This window comes from Delphinapterus leucas, chromosome 3, assembly GCF_059928025.1.
Source record: "Delphinapterus leucas isolate spDelLeu-1000000601 "Yukka" chromosome 3, BTC_Dleu_Yukka2, whole genome shotgun sequence".
Taxonomy (NCBI): Eukaryota; Metazoa; Chordata; class Mammalia; order Artiodactyla; family Monodontidae; genus Delphinapterus; species Delphinapterus leucas.
In genome coordinates this window covers 32,135,690-32,162,618 of record NC_143131.1, presented here as the reverse complement: position 1 = coordinate 32,162,618, position 26,929 = coordinate 32,135,690, and the positions used below count along the sequence as shown (strand labels likewise).

The 26,929-nt window shown below is 38.2% G+C and overlaps 1 protein-coding gene and 1 pseudogene across 18 annotated transcripts in view; both read left to right on the top strand.

Moving 5' to 3' along the window:
* Positions 1–2,572: 2,572 nt before the first annotated feature.
* CPLANE1 (ciliogenesis and planar polarity effector complex subunit 1) overlaps positions 2,573–26,929 on the top strand; it is a 128,814-nt gene continuing 104,457 nt past the window's right edge. For 6 of the 18 annotated variants that reach the window (XM_089908767.1, XM_022599074.3, XM_022599066.3 and 3 more), the window contains exons 1-15: positions 2,578–2,968; positions 8,374–8,500; positions 9,492–9,627; positions 9,746–9,865; positions 10,266–10,498; positions 12,258–12,364; positions 13,828–13,984; positions 14,409–14,512; positions 15,540–15,722; positions 17,807–18,056; positions 18,223–18,378; positions 18,552–19,321; positions 19,860–20,068; positions 20,267–20,347; positions 23,486–23,650. In XM_089908767.1, the coding sequence (XP_089764893.1) occupies positions 8,420–8,500; positions 9,492–9,627; positions 9,746–9,865; positions 10,266–10,498; positions 12,258–12,364; positions 13,828–13,984; positions 14,409–14,512; positions 15,540–15,722; positions 17,807–18,056; positions 18,223–18,378; positions 18,552–19,321; positions 19,860–20,068; positions 20,267–20,347; positions 23,486–23,650 (2,752 nt within the window). In that variant the 5' untranslated portion in view covers positions 2,578–2,968; positions 8,374–8,419. Of the gene's footprint in view, positions 2,969–8,373; positions 8,501–9,491; positions 9,628–9,745; positions 9,866–10,265; positions 10,499–12,257; positions 12,365–13,827; positions 13,985–14,408; positions 14,513–15,539; positions 15,723–17,806; positions 18,057–18,222; positions 18,379–18,551; positions 19,322–19,859; positions 20,069–20,266; positions 20,348–23,485; positions 23,651–26,929 lie in introns of all 18 variants that reach the window. The other 12 variants (XM_089908770.1, XM_022599156.3, XM_022599146.3 and 9 more) reach the window with 4 other exon arrangements.
* On the top strand, positions 2,979–8,365 carry LOC149749527 (large ribosomal subunit protein uL22-like; annotated as a pseudogene).

Here is a 26,929-nt window from a genome sequence, read left to right as displayed (position 1 = left end):
ATTGACCACCAAAATCATTCTTTCAGTCTTACTGGGTATGTTGCTAATCTACATTTCCCAGCCTGCTTTGCGGTTAGGTATGGCCATGTGATAAAGTTCTCTCCAATACAACATAACCAGAAATACTGTGTACCACTTCTGGGCCCAGGTCTCAAAACTGTGGGTATGCTCTCTCTTTTTCTCCTTTCCTTTGGCTGGAATCCACTGGAACCCAGTCTTGATTATGCAACAAGATACTGGAGAATTACAGAGTGAGTATCTCGAAGGAACCCAGATGTCTGAATAATTGTGTGGAGCAGAGCTACCCTAACAAACTGAATCACTCACCTTGTAACAGTTACACAAGAAAGAAATAATTGCCTATGTTCTCTAGGCCACTAATTTATGGTAGAGGCTTTTTGATATGGCAGGCTACTCTTACCCTAAATAACTCACAACTCCATCTTATAATAGACCTCAGCTTATAATGATTCCCCCTGTTGGGGGAGAATGGCCTCAGATACACACAGACAAGACCTCAGCAGCCATTTCTGCACTATGTGATCCTAGTCATAGGTGACTGCTCCAGGAGTAGATCTCTTACCCAAACTGCACCACTTGCATTTTTCCCTCCAAGAGATTTGCAATTCTGAACTGAGACACAGGCTGAGAAAAATTGGAGCTGAGTCATGTTAATGGAAAGTCTTTAAAGCTGCACTGTACAATACAGGAGCCACTAGCCACATGTGGCTATTTGAATTTAATTAAAATAAAAAATTAGGGGCCCCAGTTGCACTAGCTACATTTTATGTGCTCAATAGCATTCGTTGCTAATGGCTACCATATTGGACAAAGCAGACATAGAACATTTCCATCATCACAGAAATTTCTACTGGATAGCATTGCTTTAGAGAGAAAGTCTATGATCTGTCCTGGCTGCAGTACTTCCTAAGAACTCGTTATTGAAATCATTCCTTAGATTCTGTGGGATACTCCACACTCCCTACAATAAATTCCTTCTCTTGCTCAAGCTAGTTAGATTTGATTTTACTACCTGCTACCTAAAGGACCTAGGTTATTATATATCTTGCACTATAACTATGAAACACCAAATCTGATGGGGGAATTTTCGAGCTTATTTCTATTTCACTTTACTCAGACTTTCACATGGTTGACCACTCCTTCCTAGACTCTTCCCTCCTAGGCTTTCATGCTTTCCTGACACCACTTTTTTGGTTCTCTTCAGCCCTCTGATGCTCTCATAAGAAGTGGTCTTCTCCATTAAACCCTTATTCATCAATGTATATTAAAGAGAGGTGACCTTTAAAAAAGTGCAGGGCAGGCTGATGAAGAGACAGATGGTTAGGTTACATGTTCTACATCTACAGTTCTCCCATTGGGCTTCTGAACCATGACTCTAATTGCTCACCTGCAAGTCCACAGGCACCACAAAATGAATGTGCTTCAAATTGAACTATTCCTTGTTGAAAACCTAGCTTAGATACTTCTGACCTGCCCATCTCCCAGAGAGAAAAAAATGTGTTCTATGCATACTGCTATCATGAAATTTATCACTGCACTGTAATTTAAGTGTCTATGAATCTCTTTTGAATAGGAACAGCATCGTTTTCCTCTCTTTACACCTAGCATCATGTTTGACACATGACACATAATAGGAATCCAATAATTTCTATTTTAGCCAATTGTAGGCATTCCCATGAAATTTTAAAGAATAAATGTGCACAACAGTCAACTCCAGAATTGCACCAATACCTCTAGGTCTGATGGCCACACAGCAAAGTCAGACACAGTTATCCTATTGTTATCACATCTGAAGACCTAGAAATGGGAACACAAAATTGTGGGAATAAGTTAGGAATTCTTTGTTCTGCTTCAGACTTCTTGGGCTAACTCCAGCAAGATTTATGTAAGATGTTTGTGATTTGAGTAGCCTTGGACCACTTCAGTTCTATAACCTTCGACGTAAATGGTGCTAAGTGGTAATTATCCCAGCTGCCACTTATCCCACACCGAGACACAGGGAGAGTTGTGATTTACGATGCTGTGGGAAGTCCTCCTGCCCAGTACCCTTTGCTTGCCAAGATAAACCAATCTGATAACGATATCTTTCTATTTGAGAGGGCTGAGCGATTTACTCAGCAGAACATACCTAGCCTAGCCAAAGGTAACAAGCCAAAATGCTTTCAAACACCAGGCCAGTGACATCAGTGAGTGAAGAGGAGGGCGGCTAGGGAACGGAAAGCTTGCCCCTGCTTAAGGCATACAAATTTAAGCTACAGAAAAATGCTTTTCCAGACCAAATATAGATCTCGAGCTGCGTGTTCTTGCCCCCTGTTTCCAGACCGTGCGCAGGAGCGGGACAGGAGCGAAAACAGTGCTGTGAATAAACAGAAGTCACTAGGAGTGTGAGTACAGAAACGCTTTCCTTAGCGCTTTAAGTTGCCCACTTGATCCGTAGAGGGCAGTGTACAGCCCGTTCATTCCCAGGTCTCTAGAGGTCTCCACTAGGGTGCTGACATCCCGTGATTTACATCTTAGTCGGTTACTAAACGCTTTCCTGTAGAGCGCCGCCCATCGCCTGGGCACTCAAAGGCGAGTGTCTGAGGAACGCACGGGGGCGGTGAACACAGAAGGACCCGCGGAAGCTTAAGAGGAGACCGGGAACGTGAGGAGGAGCGGCCGAGGGAGGGGACGCGGGACCACTGAGAGGAAGGGGCGGGGGGGAACCCGAGGAGACCCGGAGGATAAGAGGAGGGAGGAGCACGTCCAGCTTCCCGCCCGCGCTCCCGGCCGGCTCGGGGCAGGCGCACTGGCGCTGCTCGCTCGCGTCCCCTCCCCCACCTCCGCCGTCGCCAGGGCGCAGGCTCGCGTCTGCGCCGGCGGCTGGGCCCTTGGCAGTCACCCTCTGGTCTATGCCGGCTTCGCCTTCTGCCTTCTCCCTCCCCGGACGGGCCGGACCCTGGCGGAGGTAACTGCCCGCAGATTCCTGCCCCTCACGGCCCCAGCCTCTTCCCCACGCTGTCTGGCCCGCGGGGTCCTCGGGCTCCTTCGTCCCCCTCACCCCCTCTAGTGTTGCGCGCTCGCGACCTCCCCAGCCCCGCCATACCCCGCCGCACCCAGCCCCCTTGTCCTTTACCACTTCCCCGTCCCCCAGCTTCCCCGGGGTCGTCCTCCGGCCGCCGCACCCTCAGCCTGACGGAGGCTCGGCGGCTCCAGGGGCCCGGGTCGCCCTCCGGATGGCTGGGAACGACGTCCGGTTCGGGCCAGACCTCGGCCCCGCACCGGGGTCCTGCAGCTCCCGCCCTGTCTCGGGTGGGCACCACGGTGGCACCTCTCGGGGCAGAGGGCGGCGCTGCCCCGCAGGGTCGGGTAGGGAATCTCAGAGGGGTCCCCTGGGGATGACTTGTGCGAAGTGGGGAAGCTCCTGTGTTTGACCTTAGTGGGTGATAAATTGAGCACGGAGGAATGGACGCGATTTTTTAGACTCGTCTGTGGTGGAAACCACAGAACAACTTGGATTTTTCTCTCTTTTTTTTTTTTAATTGAGCAGAGCTCCCTGAGCTATACAGTAGGTCCTTGTTGGTTATCCATTTTAAATATAGCAGTGTGTACATGTCAGTTGGATTCTCTTGAAACTGCTTTCGCCAATGTGTTTTTTTGTTTGTTTTGCAGTACGCGGGCCTCTCACTGTTGTGGGCTCTCCCGTTGCGGAGCACAGGCTCCAGACGCGCAGGCTCAGCGACCATGGCTCACGGGCCCAGCCATTCCGCGGCACGTGGGATCTTCCCGGACCGGGGCACGAGCCCGTGTCCCCTGCATCGGCAAGTGGACTCTCAACCACTGAGCCACCAGGGAAGCCCCTCTTGTTTTAATTAACATAATTACAAAAGTCAAAACTATACAGAGGACTTCCTGGATGGTACAGTGGTTAAGAATCCGCCAGCCAATGCAGGGGACACAGGTTCGATTCCCGGCCCGGGAAGATCCCACATGCCGCGAGCAATTAAGCCCGTGCACCACAGCTACTGAGCCTCTCTTTGTATATATATGTGTGTGTGTGTGTATATATATGTATATATATATATATATATATATATCCTTTTCTCCATACACATACGTATACATCATTTATCCTAGAGTTTCTTACATTCTGAATTTGGTTGATTTTATTCTCCTGGTGTGTTTAATATGTTCCTTCATTCTCTTTATTTCTTGTCAGCTGGTAGTTTGATTCAGACACAGATTCAGGTTCAGTTTTTAATTTTCTTTCTTTGTAAGAATATTTCAGAGATGGTTGTGTGTACTTCCTGTCTACAAAGCATCATGTCACGGGGAATATAATGTCTATTTGTCTCACTGTTAGTAATTTTAAGATTGATTAGTGGCAGCCGCATAGTACAGGGAGATCAGCTCGGTGCTTTGTGACCACCTAGAGGGGTGGGATACGGAGGGTGGGAGGGAGACGCAAGACGGAAGAGATTTGGGGACATATGTATAGCTGACTCACTTTGTTATAAAGCAGAAACTAACACACGATTGTAAAACAATTATACTCCAATAAAGATGTTAAAAAAAAAAAAAGACTCGGGCTTCCCTGGTGGTGCAGTGGTTGAGAGTCCGCCTGCCGATGCAGGGGACACGGGTTCGTGCCCCGGTCCGAGAAGATCCCACGTGCCGCGGAGCGGCTGGGCCCGTGAGCCATGGCCGCTGAGCCTGCGCGTCTGGAGCCTGTGCTCCACAATGGGAGAGGCCACAACAGTGAGAGGCCCGCGTACCGCAAAAAAAAAAGAAAAAAAAAAGATTCTTTAGTGGGTTTAGGGCTTGTCAGTCCACTTGTTATAGAGTTCCCCATCTATCTTCACCTAATAGTTTTAGCAGCCACTGATACTATTGACTAGATCTGTTATTTCATTGGGAGCTGCAGATGATGCTTTTCTAATGCCATTATTCCTCTTGCATTTGGTTAGCGCTTTTTAAAGAATTAATTTTATTTATGATTTTAATATTTATATTTAAAAATTTAAAAATAAATATTTGAAATTATTTATTTATTTTAAATAAATTACTTAAAAATAAAGTGTCTAAGGAAGTAGTCATCTGGAATATTACTGTTATGAGGAATTGAAAAACATAACGTTACAGTATAAAATATGAGGATGGTTAGCATCTTAATAGGTCATTCTGTGCTGTATTTGAATAGTCTTTCATTTAAAGCTTATTTTATTTTTAAAAATTCAGCTATTATTAAAGATGGCATTAATAATACCAAATAAATTCAGTTTTTTGGATTTTATAAACTAAAAAGAATTAGGAAGATAGAATTTTTTTAAAAAAGAAAGAATAAGGCTATAAAGTGGTCTGAAGTGACCTCTAAAAATGGTTCGCTATTCCCTTGACCCAGAAAACCCCACAAAATCATGCAAATCAAGAGGTTCAAATCTTTGTGTTGTTTTTTTTTTTTTTGCGGGACGCGGGCCTCTCACTGTTGTGGCCTCTCCCGTTGTGGAGCACAGGCTCCGGACGTGCAGGCTCAGCGGCCACGACTCATGGGCCTAGCTGCTCCGCGGTATGTGGGATCTTCCCGGACCGGGGCACGAACCTGCGTCCCCTGCATCGGCAGGCGGACTCTCAACCACTGTGCCACCAGGGAAGCCCTTTGTGTTCACTTTAAGAACACTCAGGAAACTGCCCAGGACATTAAGGGTATGCATATCCGAAAACCCACCAAGCGTCTGAAGGATGTTACTTTAAAGAAGCAATGTGTGCCATTTCATTGTTACAGTGGTGGAGTTGGTAGGTGTGCCCAGGACAAACAGTGCAGCTGGATGCGGGGTCGGTGACCCAAAAAGAGTCTTGAATTTTTACTGCAGATGCTCAAAAATGCTGAACTTAAGGGCTTAGATGTAGCTTCTCTGGTCACTGAGCACAACCAGGTGAACAAAGCCCCCAAGATGTGGCACAGGATTTACAGAGCTCATAGTCGGATCAACCCATACATGAGCTCTTCCTGCCACATTGGGATGATCCTTACTGAAGAAGAACAGATTGTTCCTAAACCAGAAGAGGAGGTTGCACAGAAGAAAAAGGTATCCCAGAAGAAACTGAAGAAACAAAAACTTACAGCCCGGGAATAAATGCCACAAAAAAAAAATGTAAATAAAAGTAAAAAAAAAAAAAAAAAAAAAAAGGAATAAGGCTATGATTAAATACAATCCAGGCCAATGACCAAATGCCATCATTATTCAAGATTTCACAATATTAAAAATTTTAAAAAGACTCAATTTGGAACAGTCACAAACTTAACACGAAAATTCAAATAGAGTACAAAGAATTTTTTTTCATGAACCACTTGAGAGTGACAACTGATGTTCTCTTACCCCTGAATATTTTAGTATCTACTTTCTACAGACAGGGACATTTGCCTACATAACTGCAAGACAACCATCAAAATCAGAAAATTAACATTCATCTATTACAACCATCTAATCCTCAGTTTTTCTTCCTATTCACGTTTTTCCAGTTGTCCCATATTGTCCTTTATAGTGAAAGGATAAAATTTACAATTACTGACTGCATTTAGTTGTCAAGTTTCCCGTTTGGAACCAGTTCCTCAATCTTTTTAAAACTTTCATAAACTTGAAACTTTTGAAGGTTACAGATCAGTTATTTTGTAAAATGTCCCTCAGTTTGGGTTTGCCTGATATTTCCTTGTGATTAGATTCAGGTTGTGTTCCTCTGTACATATGTCACAGAGATGTTTTTCTCATTTTAACTATTAGGTGGCACGTGATTTCCATTTGTCCCATTCTGATAATTTTCATTTTGATCACTAGACAAAATGGAATCTGCCTGGTTTCTTCATTGTAAAGTTACTTTTTCTCTTTTGTAATTAATGAGTATTTTATAGGGAGATATTTTGAAACAATGTAAATATACCATTTTTCATCAAATGTTCAATTTATTAATTTACTTATTTATAATTATATGGATTCATGGTTTCCTATTTTATTCCATGGATTTTATTATTTATTGATTGATTTATTGATTTATTGATTGATTGGCGGTACACGGGCCTCTCACTGTTGCGGCCTCTCCCGTTGCGGAGCACAGGCTCCAGACGCGCAGGCCCAGTGGCCATGGCCCACGGGCCCAGCCGCTCCGTGGCACGTGGGATCCTCCCGGACCGGGGCACGAACCCGTGTCCCCTGCATCAGCAGGCGGACTCTCAACGACTGCGCCACCAGGGAAGCCCCCTATTTATTATTTTAAAATATTTATTTATTTATTATTTTGGCTGCGCCAGGTCTTAGTTGCGGCACGCAGGATCTTTAGTTGTGGCATGCGAACTCTTAAGTTGTGGCACGCATGCGGGATCTAGCTCCCTGACCAGGGACTGAAACTGGGCCCCCTGCATTGGGAGCGTGGAGTCTTACCCGCTGGACCACCAGGGAAGTCCCTATTCCATGGATTTTAAATCCATTAATGTAATTGTTTTGATGCTCAAATTGTCCTCAGTTTGGTCTATGGGATCCCTTTCATTATGGCTTCTGTGTCCTCACTGTGCCTGGCTCCAATACACTGTGCCAGGCTCTTCCACTGCGTGAACATCCTCCCAAGATTCACTCAAGAATGGACCATTCACCCAAGATTATGTATGCTTCCCTCACCCAAATAGGGCTCTGACAAACTGTTCATGGCCTCTACCACAACTATCCCCACAACCAGCATGGGGACTTGCTGGGCATCTTTACTTCATATTATCTCAGGGCTTCATTTTTACGTCAACTAGTTTGGACTTTCTTACAGCTCTGTGACTTAGGGCAGTTTGACTGTTTATGTGGTGATTGAAGGCTTCAAGAGTGATTATTCCATAGAGTAAGGTAAAAGTTGTATTGCCTTATATGAGCTAGCCTTGGGAATTGCACCGCATCACTTCCATTTTACTCTTGGTCAAAGTAGTAAAAAACCACCCAAATTCAAGGGATGAGGCGTAGACCAGAGCTCTCAATGAGAGGAGTATCAAAGTCATAGTGTAAGAAGAGCATATGGGATGGGAGGTATTTTTGTGGCCATCTTTGGAAAATACAACCTGCCACACTGAGAAAATCAAATCACATAGAAACTATATTGTCAAGATGTTCTCCTAGTTCATGTTTATCTTCATAGTCTGAGAAATAACTTGTCGAAAAGCAAATACATTTTGTCTGACTATTCAAGATGAGATACTGAATAAATTGTCAGCATCTTACCTTAAAAAGAGTTAACTTGAGCTGATGAAAAAGTAATCTACTAAAACTTTATGAAAATTCTAAATTAAGATCCTCAGTAAGTATTATGGGCTATTATCATTTTTTTTTGTTTTGATTTTTACAGCATCTTGTGACCTTTGACTTAATTGGTCATTGATATCTCAGCAAGCATGGAGATAAGATTAGAAGTTTTGACTTCAACGAGTATCAAGCAGAAAAAACCCTGGCCACGAGTCTCCTGGTTGGGACAGGTAGGTTTTTCTTTAATCATACAATATCAGTTCTAATATGTGTTAACTGTGTGCTTTGCCTCTAAGATCAAAGAATGTTCTGTGGCCTTCACAAAATACAGTATCATCTGTAGAAGGATCACCTGCCTACTGAGCAGGGTTTTGTGTATTTGTGTGGTAACAGGCTGGCAGAGATGGGGAGGGAGCATCAGTCTTTCTGTGGCCTAATCAGAGTTGCCACCACTCTCATCACTCTTGCTCCTTTTCTCCATAAACTTGCTTAATCTTCTTCACAGTCCTCTGTTGCTTTGCTCTTGGAGACCTGGGATGATGTATCATCCTCACTGTCATCTGCTGTGCTCTCCTGGGAGTGCTGGGACGTAATTTCTTCACCCTGCAAGTCCCAGTTTTTGAGATTGCACAGCCAGAAGACCTCTGCAATTGTTGAGGATGAGCATGGCTTTCACTCTGCAAACTAACAGCTACAGGGTCTTTTTGAGCAAAAGCACACGTTTGGTGAGTTTCGTGTCCTGGTGAATCTTGGAATGCCCACACAGGTGATGAAGCAGCGTGGTGTCCAACTGGAAGGTTTCCAGTAAGCTCAGATCATTTTCTCGATGTTTTCTAAAACTGAAGTCTAGGAGCAGCATGACACTGCTTCAGAAATGAGAAGCCATGTCTATTTTAATCTAAGTAGGTAATTTAAAACTTACCCATACTACTGTTCAGATTGATGAGATAACAGCAGGTAACTCAGTTTGGGCTAGCAGAATTGGAAGACACTCCTGTAATTTTAAACTCCAAAGAAATATCAGTGCAACTGTTAGGTCATCCTACCTAGTAATTCTAGTAAGAGGTACTTTAAGATAGAATGAAAAATCTTCAGGTTACAAATATACAATCTTTCTTAAATGTCACTTTGTTTTCTTTTCTGGGATAACTTACTTAGGTAAGAGGCTGAATTAACTTCTGGCATCTCTTAAGTCTGTCTCTCACATGTTTCTTCTCTTAGGAAAATGAAGCTGTTTTTCTTTTGGATGATAAATTCATAAATGAAATTAATTTGCTATCAGGAAGGACAAAGAAGAAAATTCCCAGTCTCCAGCCTTTGTTGAAGGATGTTACAGTCCTAACAACGTCCAGTAATGGTTAAGTAGTACTGATATTTTCAAAAGACTAGATTAACTGTATTTTTAAAAATAATTTTGGGAGTAATATTAAGGGAAATGTTACATTATAAGTATTGCGTTTCCTTTTTGGAAGCAGATGCCTGGCTGGCTGGGGTACTTGCTACAGGGGAGCTTTTCCTCTGGAACAAAGATCAAGATTGTTTGAAAACTATACAAGCAACTGAAAAGCCTAAAGAAATGATTAAAGCTGCAGTAGGTGGGAGATTTTTATTTGTTTAAATTGGTTTAACTTGATATATAGGAGAAAAGAAATATATCTCTGTGTAAATATATATATCTGTATATATATGTATTTTTCCTTATATCTGTAAGTATTTTTTTGGTGGTGTTTATTTGTGACAATTAGGTTCATCTTGAAGAAGAAAAATCTGGCATGCCTTACATATCTGTGATAACAGTGGGTTCCTAATATCACATATGAGTACATGATAAATGTTATTATAATTTGTACTTTTAGTTTATTACTAGTGCCTTAGTTTTACATTCTAAATGGAAACATCATTTAGGTTCCTTATTGTCAGAATAGATAAAATTTGTACTTTTTTATGGGAATTCAGACTTCAGAGGTGTAATTACTTTTTTTTGTTGTTTTCTAGCAAGCTCTTTGAGACTGTACGTGTATGTATCTGGCAATGGGAAAAGAGTTCTGCTTATAACTCCTTCTGGATGCATATTTCTTTGGGAATATTTGGAATTCAAGAATATCTTATCTTCTAAAAGCCCTTCATTGGTGGGCCAATGGTCCCAGATCACACCTGAAGAAGCAGTTCATTTGCCTTCCACTGAAGATAAAGAAGCTGTAGTGCATGCTGTCTTTATAAAAAATGAGGTAAAATCCAAATCAGGCAGGGTATTATAGAAGTGGTGGAGATCTCAGACTCTAAGAACAGACACCATCTGGGAAGCTGTTGAGCAGAGTGTGTAATGGCATAGCTGTATATCTCCAGGCATCATTAATTGTCATAGTAATGGTGAAATTATCACGGAAAAGGTATTTTTATATTTCTTGGTCACATTTTAAAAGATGTGTATTAAAAATGGTTTGAACTTAGAGCTTCCTAGTTATACTTTTCCCTAGTTTTAGAATATAACTAGTTTTGTAATAAAGAGAAAAACAAATATCGTATATTAACGCATATATGTGGAATCTAGAAAAATGGTATAGACGATCTTATTTACAAAGCAGAAATAGAGACACAGATGTAGAGAACAAATGTATCGATGGATACCAAGGGGGAAGGGGGTGGTGGGATGAATTGGGAGATTGGGATTGACATATATACACTTCTAAATATAAAATGATAACTAATGAGAACCTATTGTATAGCACAGGGAACTCTACTTGGTGCTCTGTCGTGACCTAAATGGGAAGGAAATCCAGAAAAGACGGGATATATGTATACATGTGGCTGTTTCACTTTGCTGTACAGCAGAAGCTGACACAGCAGTGTAAAGAAACTATATTCCAATAATAAATAAATATTTGTTGGATTTTTAAAAAAGCTAGAATTAGTGATATTAAGTAAGCCATTTAATTCCCAGGAAATAACACGTTCATTAACTAAAAGCATTCAGAATAGCTGCATGATACTCTTTGTATGTATGGACCAACATTTTATTACCCAATCTACTATTGTTGGAAATTGCATTTTGAACTTTTGTTGTTTTCCTCCACCCCCATGGGTAGTGCCCTAACTTAAATAATATGTAACTATAGGGACTTCCCTGGTGGTCCAGTGGCTAAGAATCTGCCTTCCAATGCAGGGGACGTGGGTTCGATCCCTGGTCCCACATGCTGCAGGGCAGCTAAGTCCGAGAGCCACAGTTACTGAGCCTGTGCTCTCTAGAGTCCATGAGCCACAACTAGAGAAAAGCCCGCACACTGCTATGAAGATCCGCATGCCACAACTAAGGCCCAACACAGCCAAATAAATAAAATAAATTAATTAAAAATAAATAAATAATATGTAACTGTAAAAGAAGAGAAAAATAAATATATTAGAATATTTCCAGTTGTAGCCAGAGTAAAGGCCGTGTTTTCTTAAGAGAGTAAACTGCACCTTGATTTCCCATTTGAGATATGCCTGTGGCTCAGAAATTAATTACTTAGTCTTTAGCTTAATGTTCAGCTACATGTTATAAGAGTAAACATATGAGCAGGCTCTTGATATGTTTCATTTATTTTATTTATGATGAGAAATATGTGGGGGTTTTTTGTTTGGTTGTTTTTTTTTGCTGTTCTTTCAGGGATTAGTTTATTTATAGTTTAGTTAGTTTATTTTATTTTTTTCCTTGTTGGTTATTTATTTTAAACATACCAGTGTGTATATGTGAATCCCAAACGTCCTAACTATTCCTCCTCCCCACCCTTATCCCCTGGTAACCATAAATTAGTTCTCTAAGTCTGTGAGTCTGTTTCTGTTTTGTAAATAAGTTCATTTGTATCATTTTCTTTGATTCCGCATATAAGCTATATCGTACAATATTTCTCTTTCTTTGTCTGACTTCACTCAGTATGACAATCTCTAGGTCCTCTTGATTTATTTTCAGATTAATTATATACTAAAGTATATTAAATTTATCTACAGTTATTTGGAGACTGCTGCTTGTGTTCATTTACTTTCTATTCCGGGGAATGCCTGAAGTTAACATTTCTAGCAATTCGGTGGCATGAAAATGTATTTACATCTATAAGGTGAGGTAAATGTTTCCTTCTTCCTACTTTTCTATCTGCTTTTTTTTTTTTTTTGGCCGCTCCATGCAGCATGTGGGATCTTAGTTCCCCTATCAAGGATTGAACCTGTGCCCCCTGCATTGGAAGCATGGAGTCTTAACCACTGGACCGCCAGGGAGGTCCCTCTATCCCTTTTAAAACATTGTTATCTTTTGGCCCATAAATACGTAACAAGATTAGTAAGTGAAATGTGAATATCAACTTCTGAGGCTTTACAAATTCTTTCTTCCTGTAAGTATTGTTCTGTTTCTTTACTTTTCATTTTGAATGTCTATTATAGAAAGTTTTTCTTGTTTTTATTTTGTTTCCCTTCTTGGAATCAAGAACACATAAAAGGTAAGGCAGACAGACTATTTTCTTACTTGTCTTAAGACTATAAAAATAACTCCTTTGAAAAGTAATTCAATTGAATTTTTTAAAAATAAATTTATTTATTTATTTTTGGCTGCATTGGGTCTTTGTTGCTGCACACAGTCTTTCTCTAGTTGCAGCGAGCGGGGGCTGCTCTTCGTTGCGGTGCATGGGTTTCTCATTGCAGTCTCTTCCCTTGTTGCGGAGCACGGGCTCTAGGTGTGCGGACTTAAGTAGTTGTGGCTCGTGGGCTCAGTGGTTGTGGTTCACAGGCTCTAGAGTGCAGGCTCAGTAGTTGTGGTGCACAGGCTTAGTTGCTCCGCCGCATGTGGGATCTTCCCAGACCAGGGCTCAAACCTATGTCCCCTGCATTGGCAGGCGGATTCTTAACCACTGTGCCACCAGGGATGTTCCAAATCAATTGAATTTTGAAAAGGAAATAACTTGAATTTACTACTGTACTTTTTAAATGCTCAAGTATTTTTTCAATTAAAAGTAATTTTAGTTATTTTAAAAAGCCCAATGAAATAGAAAGAATGCGTTAAAAGCATATAGTGACTAAGATTTAGTAAAATAGCGAGTTTTTTTTTTTCTGTTTATTTATTTTTTATGCTAGCAGTACTCTATTTGGGTGTAATTTATATAAAGTAAAATGAACAAATCTTAAATGTACAACTAGGTGGACTTCGATAAATGTACATATGCCTGTAACCATCCTCATATCAAATATAGAACATTGTCACTATCCTAAAAATCCCCTCTTCTCACCTATTTAATACCTGTAAAAATGTTTGTAATAATGTAGAAATATGTGTATCTAAACTTTTAGTGGATGCAGATGTTTTTGGGGCTGGCTACAGAACATGCCATTATTAACAAAACTCTGATATGGACCTTGTTTAACTAGCAATTGCTCTTTTGTGTCCTGGATGAAACTTGTGAACAGTTGCTACAAGACCCCAAATATATGTGCACATGTACGAATTTAGTTGGACCCTTTAATTTTTTGTAATGAAGTGTATATTAATTTAAAAGTTACTATACTTTCTGTTTTCAATTATTTCACTACTTAGATCATTGACATACCATGTTCAGTGGGCACAACAAGATTGCCTTCTGTGCAGTCTGATTCCTAAATGTGAATCAGTAAAGTCAAGAGGAGCTCTAATTTCTGCATTTTCAAGAGATGGCATTACCCTGGCAGTAACTCTTAATCAGAAAGACCCAAAGGTCAGTAAATATAATCTATCTTGGAAATAACCTGTAAAAGAGAGAGTTTAGTTCAGTTTTGAGATTTTTTTCCCCCTGAGTATAGTTTTTTTCCTTAATATTACTTTATATTCTTTAAATTGGTGTTTTCTGATCCACCTCGGCATTGTAAATTGGTAAAGTTATTTACGTTAGCTGCCGTAATTTTCAGAATTTGGCCTTCAGAGGTGAAAAGAGGATAATGGAAAAGGAAGAAAGAAGGGCAAAGTGGTAACTGATATTCTTAAAATGTAGTATAAAAGAGAGAAAAGTTATAGGTGGTCAGTATTATCTTGCCAGTTGGCAAAGAGTAGGTAGTTCATTAATATAATAGATCTCTAGGTCTTCAGAATTATAAGTAAAATAATTTTAATGGTTTTTTTTAATCTTTTTTTTTTCTTTCTAGGCAACTCAGGTATTATTTATAAACACACTGAATTTTGTTACACTCTGTGGTAGCCTTAAAGGATGTAGTAATAAGAATCCTGTGGTTCCAGCTACACTTATCAGGTAAGGGTTCTTTTGTATTTCTAAATAGTGTTTTTATTTTCTTTTTTAATAGTTTAACAAGTTTAAGGCACTGGTAATTCAGTAGGTGTCTAAATAGATATTTAGATAGATGATGTTATCTTGGGAGGAGTTGAATTATGACCGGGTAGAGAAATACTGGGCTAAGTTAGAGAGGCTGAAATGAAAAAACCTGGGTTGGGAAGACCATTATATACTCAGGCTGAGGTGTTTCTAGCTTTTTAAACAAAGTTAGCATTCCCTGCATACGGGTGGATAGTACCATAAGTGGTGATTTTGGATGGCACGTGGACCTATGGAGGATTATAGAGTAGGAAAATTTCCTCTTGGATCCTCCTAAGTTCCTATTCTGAATTGTTTTCTCTGCTGCTCTCTGAATTTCCAAAGTTTTCAGGTTCATCCAGCCTTGCCTTTTTATTTTCTTTCTCTCCCCAAAATCTCCTTTCTAGAAGAATTACTAGTCTCAGTTCAGTGGTCTGTTTGACTTAGGGTGTCCATCATTCACATGAGGAGGAGCTACTTTTTTGTCTCCATGAAAGAAACATTAATATTATCAGATAGTTAAGGAGTAGTAAAGATGGCTTTAGGAAGAGGGAGTCTGCTACTGAGTGGAGCTCTGGCAGGCTGCAGAGAAGACAGGCGTGGTATTGACCTTCAAATCTACCAGTAGATCTTAGTTTTGGACACCACTAGGATTAGAAGTTGTTCTAATTATAATGTAAGTGACAAAAACTTTACTTTGTTAGGTCTTATTTTCATCTTATGATTTGCTTATGAATCTAAGTAAATTTCTGATTTGTATGTTGTATGGAGTAGATGTTTATGAGCAAACTCCTTTTTTCTTACCTTTTTTTCTGGGAAGTAAAATACATGAAATGTATGTGACTTTTGCCTACTATTCATTCTTTTGACCTTATTTTTTGAAGCGTCTCACCCCTTCTTGGCCATTATAAATTGTCAAAGACATTGTAGAGAGTCCTTTCTAAACATATTGTCTTGCTTTTTCTAGGTCCTACTGGGTAGGTGATATCAGCTGGACTCATGATAGTCTTTTTCTGGCTTGTGTGTTAAAACGTGGCTCCCTGGTTTTATTGACCTGCCAAGGTGAATTGCTAACGTTAATTACATTTGGTTGCTCTATAGAATTTGGGCCAGCAGAATTTATTCCTCTTCACCCACTAATAACATATAGGTGAGACATTTGAATTGTTTTAATTTATTTACAGAAGTTTTTCTCTTTCGGTATTGCTTTACTGTGTATTTTTTTAATATAATTTCATCTTTCAAATTGTCTTATTCTTTCTTTGAGTCTGTCATCTCAATATCCGCTTCTTATTTATAGTTTTCTTCTGTTTCTTTTTGTGGCTTAATCCTGGTGAAAATTTGACATGGTGACTGTGTAAGTATATGTTATTTAAATATTCAGTAGCACTAAAAAAGTAACTTCTTTGATATAAAAATTAATAGAAGTGTGATATATCTTTTATTGTTTCAAAAGCAGAGCACTTAGATAAAAATTAACTTGGCATATGTATCTGCTTTTCTCCCAGAGGGAAAAAGGAGAAAAGTTGTTGAAAATGGGTAGTAGACTTTAGAATTTAGCCATATTTTACTTTTTAATTGTGAGATCATGAAGCATTTTGGCTTTGGAGTCAGAACAAGAGTCAAACCTTGCTTCTTCTACTTACTAGTTGTGTGACTTTGGGTAAGTTATTCTTAAGACTCTGTTTCTTTTACTGTGAAATGAAGATGACAGTAATAATCTCTTAGAGTTGAGGGAATGAAGTAAGATAATAAATAATTATAAATTGCTTTAACACAGTTCTGGCATAAAATAAGTGCTCAGTAAATATTTGCTGTTATTGATGTTGATATTATTATATATGGCTAGACACATATAGACACCTATTTACAAATCAGAAGCATTGGGAAAGGTCTTTGAAATTAATCCATTCCCTTTGCTGTATAGAAAAGAAACTGAGGAGGGATGTGTCCTTGATTATATTTAGCAAAAAGTTTTGCTTAATTTTTAGCAATAGAAAATTCTAATGGAAAAACTTGTCACTTTGTGCAGTGAAAGTGTTTTTCCTTATTTCTTATGGTCTGATTCATAATTGACTTAAATTTCCTCACATTTTCCTTTAAAATTAGTATTTAGGGCCTTTCAAAATGGATTGCTTTCTTTGATTACAAAAGTAATACATATTCATTGTTTTAAAAAAACTTAAAAATCAAATGTTACAAAACTAAATAATGTAGAAAGTGAGACTTGTAATCCTATTCCTCAGAGATAACAATTATTAGCATTTTAGTGTGTTGTCCTCTAAATTTAAAAATTTTATATAACATTTATAACAATATTAGTTTCTTTTTTTTTTTTTTTTTTGCGTTATGCGGGCCTCTCACTGTTGTGGCCTCTCCCGTTGCGGAGCGCAGGCTCAGCGGCCATGGCTCACGGACCTAGCCACTCCGCGGCATGTGGGATCTTCCCGGACCGGGTCACGAACCCATGTCCGCTGCATCGGCAGGCGGACTCTCAACCACTGCGCCACCAGGGAAGCCCCATGGAGTCACTTTTTAATGGTTTTATAAATTTCACAGCATGTACATTCTGAAACCAATCTTCTATTGTGGATCATTTGGCTAATAAAATCTATATTTGATTCGTTTCCTAACCAGAAAAAAAATTATATGTTTGCTATTCTCTTTATAGTTATAAAGCTCCAAAGTTAATAGTCAGTGATATTAAGTAATCAGAATCAGGTACACCACCATAACAATAAATAACTACACTTATGTGGAAACTCGGTCAGATTTAATCTTAAGCTGATAAAATTATACTTATCACCATCCTCTCCAGATGTCCTCTGTTTCTTTTCTTTCTCCTCCTTAATAACAAATATACTTATAGCTCCTAATTATATTCTTATATGTATATTTAAATAGATAGTAAGAAGGAAAGGTAACTAACTCTTCAATAGTAAAAATGAACTGCCTCAATTATTTTCTGGAAAAGGTTGTATAAAACTAGATTAAAAACAAGACAGAGTAAGTGCCACAATGCTGGGAAAATTTTTAAAAAACACATAAACCTCTGTATTATTTAATCACTTATGTTTTCCTCATAGATATATGCACATTTAATATTTTTGCATTTAATTTGCTTGCATTTTCATCATTCTGGAACTTTTAATTGTTTTTTCTTTGGAATAGCATAATTGTTTCCTTTAAGATTTTTCTCTTACTAATTCTTGAATTTTGGTGTTTGTTTGCTAGACCACAGCAGTTTACACTTCAAGATTCAGATAATTCTGTAGATTCATCAGCTTCTGATAGTGACCCTATGAGACAGAGATTTTCTATAAAAGCACATTCACGGTTACCCTACCTCATTATTTCTGATGGATACATGGTCACAACCCTTCGATTTCTTGATAATCTGTCTCCATCAGAGCTCATGAGATCCCTTCTACTTGATTCAACACAGAGGCTTGAGAAAACATACCAAAGTTTGATATTGTCTAAGGTATAGTGCTTTTTGGTACCATTAGTAAAAGTTGACTTCTTAGTCCTTTCAAATTTAAAACTGTACTGACAGCCTTGGATTGTATACAGTTATCTGTAGATGTTTTAATTGTTTGTAGTACAATTATCAACAAAATTTTGCTCTGGAAATCTTTTTTCTTCTATAGCCAAAAGGCCAAGGGCTGAACTTGCAATCACTGGATTCCCTAAGATCTAGCTTGTTAAAACACCACGGAAATGAAAATTTAGCTGATTCTACTGTTCCCAGATTCTTGCAGGCAGAAGAAACAATGAAGTTAAATGGAAAAACAGCAGATTTGCAGGTACTTAGTAACAATGTTTTATTTACTTTGAACAGTTACGTATTGACTTTATTCCAAGAAACATATTTTCTTTTTCTTTCATTAAAGGGAAGACAAATTTGAGAGCACTAAAGTGATTCTACTTGTAAGGAATCAAATGATATTAAGTATAATTTTTTTCACTCATGTTTTAGGATTTTGAAGCTGAAGAAACTAATGAAGGCGAACATTTTCCAAACAACTTATTTTCTTTTTGGAACCAAAAGAAGGATCTATTGTTTAGTAGTGCCAAAGAAGGAAGACTGGAATTTGCTTCTATGTTTGATACCATACATGCAAAAGATAATACTGAGGAGACAGATAAAACTGTTACAGAACTGCATTCTGTCCAGAAAAATCTCCTTGCAGCATGGACTATAGGAATTTCAAAAAATGTGACAGAAAAAAATTTAATGTTAAATTACACAGTAGTTTGTATCACTCATTTTTTGTACATTCTTCAATTTATAAAATGTCCTTTCTCCAAACTTGATCTTTTTTTAAGCAAGAGCCCAAGACATAATGCATGGGTACTTTGTATCTTTCAACTTTTTCATCAGTGTTTATCAATCCAGTACTGGGATATGAGATACAGACAAGATGTAGGACATTTGGTAAAGCTGACCTCAAATACTATAAAGCTTTTGCTGACACAGCAACAACAGAATCAGTTATTCTCAAAGAAGCTTTTAGCCTGTTTTCATTTACTCAGAATGGTAGCTGATCATTTAAATGGCGTATACAGTCTTCAACCAGAAGTTATTTCAGCATCAACTGATGGAAGTAGAACAGCAAAGCAAGACTCATTGGTGGTACCCATTTTTCAAATGTTTCAAGATAGTGGTGCTCGGAAAAACTGGTCTTGGAATTCGTCTTTCAAGTTTCGTCCTCAAGTATTAAATTTTGTTCAACAGCCAGGACACAGGTATAATGACTTTAATATTAGGAGACCATCAGCTTTATAGATTTTTCAAAATTGAGATATAATTCCCATACTGTAAAATTCTCCATTTTAAAGTGTACAATTCAGTGATCTTTAGTATAGTCACAGGCTTGTAGAACTATTAGCACAAATTCCAGAATATTTTTATCACCCTCAAAAGAAACCTTGTACCCATTAGCACTCAGCATTATAGATTTTATGTTATAGAATTTATGCCAGATATTCTTCAACACATATATTTTATTAGTCTTGGGCATCCATGATACTGTTGAAGGATTTTGGTTTAGATAAGCACTATAGAAAAATGACCACAGGTACATAAAGCATTTATGAAAGTTTTAAAAATATGCATTTTTTGATCAGTGGACTTTGTGCTATATTTAAATCTGATCAGTTTGTATACATGTTATTACCTCAGTGAAGAATACATGCAGAAATAAAAAGGCTAATGAGGAGGCTATACTCATTCTTATCCCTAGTCTGAAATTTGATTCTTATGATTACCTAATTTTGTGTGCAGATTGATTGTTCTCTGGAGAGTATTGTACAGAAAAACTTTATGGTATCAAACACAATTAAGTCAAAGCGTTCCTGAAGATGACATACAGTTAACTGAAAAGATGACACATGAAGCATCTACTGTCAAGTCCCTGTTATGTCATATACAGGCTAAATTGCAGACTGCTGGAGTTCTCTTGAACCAGACCTTAGAACTTAAATCTATCAATGGTCAGTATCTTATAAACAATTTCTAACTCCAGGAATAAGTGATATAGTTAGTTGGACTTTGATTTTATTAATTGGTTGCAATTATTTGCTTTTCAAAATAATTTCTGGTGGAGTTGTATCCACTAAATTTTAAAACAAGTACATGTTTATAAAGGAATTTAATTAACCAGCACTAATTTTTGGTTAAAAACTTTGTAGGGGAAGAGTGTTTCCTATTAGGATCATATGAAAAGTCTGTTCAACTATGGAAGAAAGCTCTTCAAGAAACCCAAGAGAAAGGTAGGGGAGTGTTAAAAAATAATATTTGCCATAATATTGGTAGGACCATATTTTAGCATGCTGTTGAGCTTCAAAATTATTTCAGATTTCTGAGTGCTCACCATTTCTTAATGCTCAAATAGAATACATACTGTAGGTACCTTTACTGTCAGAAATAGTTATTTAAAATTATTCTTAGTCTTGGAAATTGTAGCACCAAGAATTTTTTCTGTTATCCATAGATAAGGCTCCTCTGTCCTTTTGATTAGTGATGGAACCTGTGATTGATTGTTGATAGGGAAAAAAATGAGACTTAATCCCAAATTTAAAAAATATATATTTTGTCATTTAGTGCACTGCAAGTATCTAAACGAGAAACTATGGGTCAGATAATTTGTCACCTTATTACAGACTTATAGAAACATGGAGCTAAGGCTCTCTGCCCTTAAGTAATTCAACTTTAAGAATTTCCTGTGGGACCTCCCTGGTAGCGCAGTGGTTAAGAATCTGCCTGCCAGTGCAGGGGACACGGGTTCGAGCCCTGGTCTGAGAAGATCCCACATGCCATGGGGCAACTGGACCCACATGCCACAACTACCGAGCCTGCGTGCTACAACTACGGAAGCCTGCACCCCTAGAGCCCATTCTCTGCAACAAAGAGAAGCCCATGTACTGCAATGAAGAACAGCCCCCGCTCACTGCAACTAGAGAAAGCCTGCGTGCAGCAACCAAGACCCAACGCAGCCAAAAATAAAATAAGATTAAAAAATTAAAAAAAAAAATTCTTGTGAGTTAGACTTATTATGGGCTACATGGAGTTTTTTTTTTAATATTTATTTGTTTGGCTGCATTGGGTTTTGGTTGCGGCACGCAGGATCTTCATTGCAGCACACGGGCTTCTCTCTAGTTGTGGCACTCAGACTCTGGAGCATATGGGCTCAGTAGTTGCGTTTCGCAGGCTCAGAAGTTGTGATGTGCAGGCTTAGTTGCCCCGTGACATGTGGGATCTTAGTTCCCCGACCAGGGATTGAACCTGTGTCTGCTGCATTGGAAGGCGGTTTCTTAACCACTGGACCAACAGGGAAGGTCTCCTGCATTGAGGTTTTGATGAGAATCTAGGGGTGTGGATTCTAGAAACTGGTGATAGCTTTTGTGATATAGGGCTGAGGGTATGAGTAAGATGACAGAGGTTCTCAGGTAGTGACCTTGGAGCTATCCTTGACTGCAACTACTACCTGGTCAGGTTTGGCCAATTATTAAATTTATTTTCTGACTGATGTGGCTTTGTATGTTTCATTAATTTATCTACTTAACCGGTATTTATTGAGGGCCTGCTATGTGTATTAGGCAATAGGAATAACTGAAATAAACAAGTTTACCCTAAAGTTGCCCACAATCTGGAGGAGAGATCACATAAACAACTAGCATGTTTCTAATTATGTTTTATGGTAGGTGCCGGGAAAGCACACAGTCTGAGCTGGAGTGCAAACATCAGTCTGGGGAAAACCTGGAGGAGCTGACATTTAAAATTGAGTGAAAATTGTCCAATTGAAGGAGTGGGAATGGTTTAACAAAGGATATATAGCATTCCTAAAGCAAAAAGGCATGGGAAACCATGGCAGTTTGGTAAACGTGCAGGTAGTTTTAACAGGACCAGATTATTTGAAATATGTGTGTAATATTGAGGATAGGGTGGTGAGTGCTAAAGTGAGAGGTAGAGAACAGATGATAAAGGAAGATATTCTGCAGTGCCATGGGATTAAGATTTTATCCTGAAGACAGTGGGGTCAGTTAAGATACTTTATGTAAGAAAAAGAACTTTTCAAATAAATATAGGCCATTTGGAAAGATCACTTCAGTACATTATGGAGGGCCATTTGTAGGAATGTGGTGTAGAGATGTGGGTTTTACCTAGAAGCAAGACAGTTGAGGAGGTCCTGAACCAAAGCAACGTCAAGAGTACTGGAGGACAGAAGTCACATTTGTCAGATATTTAAGAGGTTTGATCAATTGGACTTGAGTAAAGAAGTCTAATGTAGTTCTCAGATTTGGGGATTGTCCAACTGGATGAAGAAGAGTGACATTCAAGGTGATAAGTTCTCATGAAGAAAAGTTTTCATAGTCTCATTGTAGACCTTTTCATTTAATTTCTTTTCCAACTGTACCCATTTGGTATGGTTTCTTGTAATGGAGACTGAAAATAACTGGCTTCAACAAGAAAGAAGTTTATTTCTCTTTCTTAGGAAATGAGGCCAGAAGTTGATAGTCTGGGGCTGATTCGGTGTTTCTGTGGTCTCATCAAGGACTCATGCTCCTTTAGTTTTTCTACACCGTCGTCCTTAGTGCGTTGCTTCCAGTCTTAAGGCCATTACATGAGTTAAGATGGGTGCTGAAGTCTTAGGCATCATGTACATAATCTAGTTAACAGAAAGGAGGAAGGCAGGAAGGGCAAGAAAAGGGTGTACCTCCTAGTTGAGTTACCTCTCTTTAAGCAGCTTTTCTAGCAGTTCTATACAATATTATCTCTTGGTTCAGAACTTGTCATATTTTCACATGGCCACATCTAGCAAGAAACTGTGATCTGGGTGCATTGTAACCTCAAATAAAATTAGAATTCTTTTACTCAGAAAGAATAGATAAGGAGTGGGCAGCCAGCAGTCTCAGTCCTAAGCACCCTTCAGATGTTTGAAGGCAGTGGTCAGGGGCTCCTATCTTATTGGATAGTGTTTCTTCTCCTTTGGAAAGTCTCTTTGATGGTCTGTTTGATATTCGTATGATTTCTTGTGTGGTTTTTAAAAAATTTTTATTTTTAGCATGTTCCCTTTTGTTTCATACCATGTGTACTTGAGATAGATGTCATTAGTGGACCTTAGTACCGAGATAAGGAGGATGTGCACCTCTCTTTGGATAAATTCTTAGTCATCCTAGGGCCTGATCAAAGAAAATAAAATTGTTCAGAACTTAAAATGAAAAAGAACAAAATATTGCTTACCTGTTTTTTATTAAAGTATAAAACAGGTACAGAAAAGTTCACATAACATGAATGTACAGCTTGATGAATTTTTATAAACTGAACATTCCTGTCTACCCAGCACCCAGATCAAGAACATTACCTAGCTAACATGTTTTTAATGTAAATGTATTTCTTCCCTGTTTAAGGAGGAAGAAGGATATGTTTTCTTCAGATACGCTATTATCTTTCCCTTTTGTACTGCCACCTCTATAACTATAATTTAAATGATGCTCAAGGATTATGTGATCAGCTAGTACGAGAAATACTGATATGGTCCCACCTACCTGTAAAAGAAGATGAAGATTGTTCAGGTATGCTTTTCAAAAATCAGTTTGTTTAATGTTAATACTTTGTATTTATAAGTGTAGATATGAAATTGCTTATACATAAAAGTTGGTTGCTCTGCCCTTTGTGGTAAATTTTGGACTGTCAGCTTCTCAGTAGCAAGGATCATGTTTTTGTTTGTTTTTAATCTTTGGGTCTCTAGGCTTAGCAGTAATTGCCTGCTGAACTGATACAATTGTTGTATCACAGCCCTATTTGTTAGACATAATATCAGGTACCCAAGTACTTTTCCTTGATATGTTTATATTTTCTTTAATGGTTGCTTAAGGTTGTTTAGTAAAGTGATGAAAATCTCTTTCTGAGGTATTCCGAGTCTTTTTAAAATTGCTTAATAGGCTGCAGAATATTTAGATTGTGCTTTTTAAAAGAGGTGTATTTAAATTAAGCAGTAACCAGAGTAAAAGATATATATGAATGAACACATAATATAGTTATAATAATAGTTATACGGTCGTAGACCATTAGATGTATACTATGCGTATGAATGTGTCAGAACGGCTCAATGTATCAGAACTTTCTAAATGGAGTTCATGACTCTAATAGAGTTTGTTTGTTTTGGTTTTTTTCTAATAACTGATTATTTGTTTAGAACATCATTTTACTGATGGAAAATAGTGATCAAAAGAAGTTAATTTACAAAGGCTTCTAAAAATAGTTTGAGAAGTGGGGCCCATCTCTTACGTAAAATCCTTTCTTTGATTTTCACTAGTTTATCAGAACAGTGTTGGTTTCTTTGGCTTCAGCCACTGTTTTTTTTTTTTGTTGTTGTTGTTTTGTGGTATGCAGGCCTCCCACTGTTGTGGCCTCTCCCGTTGCGGAGCACAGGCTCCGGACGCGCAGGCTCAGTGGCCATGGCTCACGGGCCCAGCTGCTCTGCGGCATGTGGGATCTTCCCGGACCGGGGCACGAACCCGCGTCCCCTGCATTGGTAGGCGGATTCCCAACCACTGCGCCACCAGGGAAGCCCCTTGTTTTGTTTTTTTTGAGGTGAGATAGATGGTAGAATACCATGACATTTTTATTCTGGTATTCATATTTTCTCTGCATTTTTTTAAAATTTAATTTTTATTTTATACTGGGGTATAGCTGATTTACAATGTTGTGTTAGTTTCAGGTATACAGCAAAGTGGTTCAGTTATACGTATATCCATTTTTTTTCAGATTCTTTTCCCATGTAGGTTATTACAGAATACTGAGTAGAGCTCCCTGAGCTATACAGTAGGTCCTTCTTGATTATCTAGTTTTTATATAGTAGTGTGTATCTGTTAATCTCAACCTCCTAATTTATCCCTCCCCCTCACTTTTCCCGTTTGGTAACCATAAGTTTGTTTTCGATGTCTGTGAGTCTGTTTCTGTTTTGTAAATAAGTTCATTTGTATCATCTTTTTAGATTCCACATATAAGTGATGTCATATGCAACCACTGTTTATAGATTTCTTACTTTTGGTGATATTTGTCTTTTTAAATTTTTGTGTTCATTACAGAAGTAGTACAAGTTCATTTTAGACAATTTTGAAATATGGAAAGGTTTAAAGAAGAAAATAAAATCACTTAATCTACCATTTTTTGTCTATATACATTTATATATGTATATTCTGTTTTATAATCTTTTAAACTTAATATTATGATGAATATTTTCCAATGTAAATAATATTCTTTTTAAAAACCTATTAAGCCTTTTCCTCATTATTGCACATTTTAGATTGGTGCCACCTATTTACTATTGATATTTTAAATAATGCTGTAGTGTACATAAATTTTTGTGAACATTACTAATAATATCTCTAGGTTAAATTTTGAGAAATGAGGTTACAGGATCAAAGAGAATCCATGGTTTTAAGACTTCTGATGCCTGGTGTCAAATTGCCCTCCAAAAGGACTGGTAGCTGTGTATGAGTGGAAAACTCTTATGTGTGACTTTTTTTTTTTTTTTATATGTGTGACTTTTTAACTGACTGATATTCCTTTTTTTTTTTCAGTAGTCTTGTCATGACATGATAATAAATTTCAAGATAAGTTGAACCTATTGTAATGTATTTGTTTTAATTTTTAATGACAATTGTTTAGAGTATATTAATCATATCCCTACTGGGTCAGGAGTCCCCAAGACTACTCCCACGTTCAGGGGATTCACAGGCAGGACTCACAGGGCCTAGTATATAGTAGTACTCACACCTATGATTCATTACAATGAAAGGATACAAAGCAAAATCAGCAAAGGGAAAAGGAGCATGGGGTGAAGTCCGGAGGAAACCAGGCACAAGCTTCCAAGAAGTGACAAGATAGAAATGGCCATACACATATAGAACTTAATATTATTGTGAATACCTACCAAGTGACTTCCTTTCTTTTTTTTCTTTTTTTTTTTTTGGCTGTGCCACGTGGCTTGTGGGATCTTAGTTCTCACAACCAGGGATCAAACCCGGGACCCCTGCAGTGGAAGCACAGAGTCCTAACCATTGGCCCACCAGGGAATTCCCCCCAAGTGACTTCTGAGAAAGAAAGATACTTTGCCATTGTTGGGGCCATACATTTTATAAAAACTAATGTTAACTTAGTATTTATCTGTGTTTAATAGTTTTAACTGTTTATTTACATATATCTGAATGCCAATTTATATTATTGAGTTTTGATTTTCAAATAGGGATGACACATGTTTGCTCCTACTAGTTTATATCAGAATCACCCTAGAAATAGTGATGTAACTCTCTCCCTCCCCTGCCTTCTCCCTCCACTCCACGTGTTCCTTTTGTCCATACCTCCCAGAAGAATCTTATGGTAAGGACTTACTCTTACTAATGGAAGTATATCATAATATCCAGACCTAATGGTACAGAAAAAAGCATGAAGAATCATTGCTCTGGTGCTTTTCAGATTATCTTTGTAGTAAACCCTGCCTCCTTTCATTAAAGAAAGAAAATTAGAAAGGGAAGAAAGAAGGGAAAATAAATAATGAAATGTTAACTTGCAAGTCCATTATGGCTGGATTGTTTGTATAGATCCTTCCATGTTTTTAGGTAAAACTAGTAGCTTGAGGTTAAAAGAGTTCCTAAGTGTATGTGCTCATAATTATGAGCTAATTATTTTTGTTCTGTTGTCTTCAAGAAGTGTAGATAGCTATTATAAATTAACTTGTGTAGGCCATGGGTGTTCATCTCAGAAAAAAGTTGTAATTATAATTTTCTTCTTGCATAATGTTGGGAACTTAAATATTACTACTTTTGATAGTTGATCAGAATCTCCTT